At 63.4% G+C, this 6,404-nt stretch overlaps 1 protein-coding gene across 1 annotated transcript in view; it reads left to right on the top strand.

Moving 5' to 3' along the window:
• The window catches only part of NUDCD3 (NudC domain containing 3), a 70,819-nt gene extending 66,072 nt beyond the window's left edge, over positions 1 to 4,747 (top strand). The window contains exons 5-6 of the mRNA XM_065884163.1: positions 1,090 to 1,278; positions 4,637 to 4,747. Of these exons, the coding sequence (XP_065740235.1) occupies positions 1,090 to 1,278; positions 4,637 to 4,747 (300 nt within the window). The remainder of the gene's footprint in view (positions 1 to 1,089; positions 1,279 to 4,636) is intronic.
• Positions 4,748 to 6,404: the final 1,657 nt, after the last annotated feature.

The raw sequence follows: 6,404 nt of genomic DNA on the forward strand, positions 1-6,404 counted from the left end.
GGGCTCTCCGTGGACTCGGGCAGCAGGGCTGGAGCTGGCAGCACCGCTCCCCGCAGCCCGTGAGCCACGGGGCCGACTCCTTAGGACCCATGGGCCTGCGGTGTCTTCACAGATGTCGCCCGTGGGCCAGCTCGCACTCCACTTTGTCAGGATTGCCCGCTGGCCAGTGAGCCTCTCCTCATGGTGCTCCTGTGAGGAAGCGCCGCTCTCACTGCTGGCTCCGCCATCTCTGTGTCTCCTCCCTGCCCCTCTGGGCATGAGTGGGGCTTACATCCCGTCTGAGAGTGGACAGAGTGAGGGAGCGTGGGCAGCCCCCCTGTCAGTTCTTGGCCAGTGAGGAAAGAGTTTCCCGATGAGCCGGCCAGTGACCGTGGGGAGGAGGTGGCCTGGGCCCTCCCTGTGTGGTCCCTGGGGTGCGTGTACTTGGCATCAGCTTCAGGCAAAGGCCTGCTATTCTGCAGTCCCCGTCTCTGAGTTCTTGTGTCCCCCCGACTCCCCCCGTCCCTCCTCGGCTGCGCCGTGGGGCTGAGCGGCAGGTGAGCCACATGCAGCGGTCGCAGGGCTGGGGAGCCACTCTTGCAGCCGCCTGGCCAGGAAAGAGAATGGGACAAGGCGCCTGGGCGTCTGGCTGGGGGGGTAGTCATTGTCAGGCGAGTGCTTGGTCCCCCCAGCAGGCAGGAGCCTGGGTGCTGCACTTGGAGGCGGGAACGGTCAGCAGGAGGGAGAGGGGTGAGCTAGCGGGGCCCGGGCAGGTGGATATTGACAGAAGCTCCTGTTTGGGCTCAGGCTTCCCTCGGCAGCTCGGGAGACCATGACGGGGTCTGGGTACCAGCGGATGGGGCAGCTCGGAGTGCTGGGAAACGCCCCACTCTGGTCCGAGCGGGCTGGGCTCCTGGTGACCGAGCGGTGCGGGTGCTGATGCCTACGGGGTCAGTGTCTTCTGAGAGGACCTGGGGGACAAGGACTGCAGGCACCGCCCAGTCATGGTGGTGGGCAGTGGAATACTCAGTGCCCGGGGTCCGGACAGCCCCACTGGGTCCCCGGTGCCACCTGCCTGACACTGACTGTGTCTCTGCCCTCGTGTGCCAGGTGAGCCTGAACAAGGTGGGCGAGTACTGGTGGAACGCCATCCTGGAGGGGGAGGAGCAAATCGACATCGACCAGATCAACAAGGAGCGCTCCATGGCCACGGTGGACGAGGAGGAGCGCGCCGTCCTGGACAGGCTCGCCTTCGACTACCAGCAGAAGCTGCAGGGCAAGCCGCAGAGCCACGAGCTGGTACGGGCCCTCTGGGGCCGGAGCGGGGGCGGGGCGTGCTGCTGCGGGCTCCTGGCGCGGGCACGCTGGCCTCCTGGCCGCCTGGGATGGGGTGCCCAGCTGGCAGAGCCAAGAGCTGTCTGTCCGCGGGGGTCCCGGTGGTATCGTGTGTTGCTAGCTGACACGCTGGGGCCGTGCGGACGGATCCCTCCCCTCAGCCCCTCCAGGACCCTCAGCACAGGAGGGAGAGTCAGGCCCAGCCCTGCCTCGGGGCGGTTCGGGTTTGACAACAAAGGGCCAATGGGAAGAAAGTCCTTCCAAGTCACTTCCAAACGTCAGAGGCGTGAGACGTGTGCCTGCGGCTGTGGGGGGACGGGAGGAAGTTAGTGACTGAAGAGGAGGCTCGTGCCTGAGCCTGTGGTGGCCACAACGAGGAGGATTAGTTAGACGTGTACCCTCTTCCTTCTGCTTTAATACTCCCAAGAGTGGCTCCCTGCAGAGGTGAGCGTTGCTTTTCTCAGGTTATTTTTAGTTCCCGGTGTCCCACGTGAACAGCACCGGGAGTTTGAGCCATGGCACCACGGCCCATCTCCAAGGCTGCTCACGTGTCAGACGCGAGGCCCGCCCTCCACCCCACCCCCAGTGCCATTCAGATTCTCAGGCGTCCTGTTTTGTCTCCCAGGGGCCTCACTTTGTGGCTCCTGTGAGTGTTCTAGGCCTGGGGCCGTCGAGCACCCCCGCCCACTGCCCCGTGCCTGTGGTCCTTCCTTTCTGTCTCGTTCAGACCTCGCATGCAAACGGCCCGCCTCGCTCTTTCAACGGCCAAGGAGCCATGGAGGGGAGTGCTTAGTGAGTGCTTACTGCACGCAGGTTGGGTCGGGTTGGCTGGGTCATGGTCCCTGTTGCAGCACCCCTGAGAGGGGGGGTCGAGGTTTAGAGGTCACAGCACGTGTTCAAGGTCCCACAGCTGGTCTGGCAGCAGGGCTGGGGTTTGAACCCTGAGCTGGTTCCAGTCTTGTCTGTCACCCCTCCCCGAGTCTCTGAATCGCCTCTTGGTCTGGCTCCCTGACCCACCTGGGCTTTTGGGGCTAGAGGCCAGGGCTATGGTTGACCACTGGATCACAGGCATCTGCTGGTCTTGTCTACGGAAACTGGCCCCTGGCTGTAATCGCTGAGCTCGCAGGGCACAGGACGGGGAGTGCAACCCACCTCTGTGCACGTTTAGGTGGCAGTTTTAGCCAGTTGTGCTGCATTTGCCTGTGGCCACCAGGTGAAAGAGCACTCTGAACGCTGGCCTGACGGGAGGGGACCTTGTGCAGCCATCGAAAGTGTGGGTGTTGCTGCCCCGAAGTGGGCAGGCACCTGGCTGTGAGACCCAAGTAGGAAGCCGAGTCCCTGTTGATGAGCTCAGGGATGGGGCCGGCCGATCAGGAAGGATCTGAAGAAGAGCCTGGAAGACCCTGCAGTCTAATGGAAAGACCTCTGTGGTTTGAGTCGAAAGGGATTCTGGAAGGGCTTGCCGTGTGCCAGGCAGTGTGCTGACCATGAAGGGGCGTGAGTGCCTGGCCGAGTGCAGTGCCCTGCGGAGACCTTCAGCAGACACACAGGAGCCCATGGCTGGTGGTGCAGGCGGCAGGACTCAGGGGTGACCCCTCGCCCAGCTGACCTGCTCCTGGATGGGCAGGGGCCTCCAGCTCGCCAGCCCTCGCTGGAGATGGTAGAGAACTGACAGCTCAGGGCCGTGGTGGTAGAGGGGGAGCACCAGCACTGCTGTCTGGGACTCATCTGGGCTTAGCAGACATTCGGGGCCTCCCAGGCTTCCATGTGGACTGTCCTCAGTACACGGGGCCTTGAGGGAAGCTCAGTGTGGGGAGCAGGATCTGGACGGAGAGAAGAGCTTTGGAGACGTGAGGAGCTAGTAGAGCTGGCGTGGCCTGGCGGTGAGGGAGCTGGGCTTCGCGGTGCTGAAGCCACGGACAGTCTCTGGAGTCCTCGGAGGAAAGTGTCCCCAGGAGAAGAAGGAAATTGGGGCTGGAGAGTCAGCAGGACTGGCTGGTGGCTTCAGATGGGGGCTACGGGGAGGAGGGGCGGCTTAAGAAAGCAGGTGGTGCCCATGAGGGGCGTGCGGCAGGACCAGCGCGGGCAGCGGGCAGGGGCCCCATGGAGCTGGAGCGTGAGGGGCCCGTCAGGTGGGTCAGGGCTCACTCAGCAGAGGAGGTGCTCAGGTGAGGGGCACAGAGTGAGTTGAGAGACTGGGAGGAGGGGGCTTCGGAGGGGCAGGTGGGCGAGAGCTAGAGGAAGAGGGATGGGACGGAGGAGGAGGCCTGGCCCAGCAGGGCTGCCAGGAAGCCCCGGAGTCAGGCTGGTGGGCGGGGCCGGCCCCTCTGGCCCCTTCTCCCCGGGGGGCGGCTTGCGGGCAGCACTGCCCGCTCCTCCAGTGCCCTTCCCAGCATCCCTGGCGTGTGTCATCTGTACCAAGTTGGGAGTAATATGGATTAATCCCTGAGATGTACTACCCATCTTTGATGTGTTTGCTGCTGTACCACGTAGGTTTCATAACAGGGAAAAGAAGGCCCCCGTCAGGAGGGGAGTCCTGCAGCCTCGCCAGATACCGGGAGTTTTCCCCTCAGCTCAGTCTGTCAGCCTGGAGAGCAGAGGTGGGCAGGGCTTTCTGGCCCCGCGGCAGTGAGTCTCTTTGTTTCTCCTGGTCAGAAGGAAGGGGAGATGGTTCCCAGCCTGATGTATTCGCGGGGAAGCACAGAGGGCAGACCCGGGGACCCGCGGGGAAGGAGGGCCTACAGCACCGCGAGGGACCTCCCTCACGGGCGCAGCCTCCTGCCGTGCCCTGGCCCAGGCCACAGTGCTTGGCCTGCTGCCGCCCCTGAAGGCTGGATGGTCCAGGCTACCCATGTGCTGGGATACGTGATCCAGCAGCTTTGACCTCTGCCCCCCAAGGGCTGCAGGGGTCGGTGACTGGTGGGTCCACAGCCAGACTCCCTGAGGTCTCTCTGAGTCACAGCCTGGGTCATTCCTAGACTATCTGAGGGTGCAGGCCTCGAGGCCACCAGCCTTCTCCCTGGGAAGGGGGAGCAGAGAACCCCTCTTTGCACCTCAGTCAGCCCTGTGGGCTGTAGCCCTCAGGCCATTTGGAGTTCAGACAGGTATTTCTGGTGAGAAGGGACAGCATCTGAGCCAGGAAGATAGCCGGTGCTTCGCTGGGGACAAGATGGGGGTGGAATCTGCATGTGGGAAGCACAGTCTTGCGGAGGATCTGCTGTCACCCTGGGCAGGTCCTCTTCCGGAGGAAGCAGAGCAGAGTCCTGCTCTAGGACGTGCGGGCCTGGTGACTACAGTTAACCTTTCTATTTTCTGTTTGTAGAAAGTCCATGAGATGCTGAAGAAGGGGTGGGATGCTGAAGGCTCTCCCTTCCGAGGCCAGCGATTCGACCCGGCCATGTTCAACATCTCCCCCGGGGCTGTGCAGTTTTAATGACCGAAGGAAAGGAAGCCCTCGCCGGCGGGGACTTGCTCGCCTGGTTCACCCTTGCCATCCTTCTTTTCAAGGGGGAACCCGGCCTCCACGCCGGCCCTGCATCTCCAGACTGTTGTAGAGCAGGGCGGGGGCTGCGTGACCCGTGCCGGGCGGGTGTTAGAGAGCAGGGGGTGTCCTGGCAGGCGCAGCTCCGGCCCCTCCCGGCCGTTAGCCACCCCCTCCCTCCGCTTGCTGCTCGTGTGCTCTCTGCTTGCCGTTCTCACGCTTGGGGCGGGCGTGGGCGCTGCTCGGCTGTTGAAGCGTGGGCAGGGCTGTGCAGCCTGAGGGCCGAGCTCCTGGCCAGTTAGGGGAGAGCGCAGCCTCGACCTTTTGCTGGGTGTGTTCACGTGTGGTCTTGCCCGCCTGCTTGTACGCGTTCACCGCCTGCCTCAGCCTCGTTGAGGAGCTGCGGAAACTGGGGTCCTGCCGCCGGATCTGGACGCTGGAAGAAAGTGTCTCGTGGCCTCGGGTGCAGGCACGGCAGGATCTGTCCCTCTCCTGACCGGGCTGCTCTGCTGCCACCCAGCCTAGCACTTTTCTCTCGGGGGATCCGGTTCTTGTCAAAGTGAGCTGGGCCAGGCACCCTCAGGAGGCCCCGTGGTGTGTCAGCTGCTCGGTGCAGCCCTCGGTCCTTTCCTGGCTGAGGCCAGACTGCACCGCACAGAGCTTGTGGCTCTGCTCCCACCGCTGTCCCAGGACCCAGAGCCTGTGCCCTTCACCAGGACTGTGGGGCTGCCCTTCCGGGCAGTGACCTTGCAGGTCTCTGCACCCTGGAACCTGCCCTCGTGAGCTCTGTTCTCTGGGCTGGGCGAGGAAGGAGCCCTGTCCGGGGGGCGTTCTTTCTGGAGACTTCCCCCTTCAACTGCAGAGGTGGGAGCTGCTTCATCACAGTCTGTGGGGGCAGGTTTCTGGCTCATAGCGCCCTGTAGACACATCCCTGGGTCCCTGGGAAGCGTTTGCTTGCTCTGATGCCATCACAGGAGGCGTGGACACCAGGCGGCTGGGGGAAGCGCCACCACGGGAGCACAGGGCCCTGCTGTTTGCACTTGTCACCGAGGCTGGTCACGGAGCTGCTGGAGGCCCCTCTGTAGCGCCCTCAGGATTTGCACACCTGTCCCACGTAGTGAAAGGTCTCACTGGCACGTGTCTGTGAGAGAACCATTCTCAACACGCCCCTGTCTCCTCTTCCCCTCCGCCACCCCCGTGGGGTCTTCTGCTGTGACCAGGTGGGGTGTGGTGCCTGCACCTCAGCTGTTTGGGAGACTTGGGGAGCTGTGGACTCGGTGGTCAGTTGTCTTCCTTTTGCCCGATTTGATTTCCAGTGTTGGTTTCTCCCCACCCCGCCCGCTGTAACAGCAGCTCGCAGGCATCTGGGAGTGCGGGGCTTCAGGGGAGGGAGTGCTCGTTTGCCCTCGCCGTCTCGTGGGAGACCTCTGCCCCTCGCTGCCGGCCTGGGCCCTGGAGCCTGTGCACTCTGCCTGTTTTCTCTCTTCAAACCTGGCAGCAGCAGTTCGGCCACTGAGCTCCGTCAGCTGAGGTCCAAGGAAGTGGGGTGCACACCTGCGAAATCACCCTGTCTCTGGTGTTGGTTTGCAATAAATCTGTATTTAAGCAC

The sequence above is a fragment of the Phocoena phocoena genome, chromosome 9 (genome assembly GCF_963924675.1).
Source record: "Phocoena phocoena chromosome 9, mPhoPho1.1, whole genome shotgun sequence".
NCBI classification, from domain to species: Eukaryota; Metazoa; Chordata; class Mammalia; order Artiodactyla; family Phocoenidae; genus Phocoena; species Phocoena phocoena.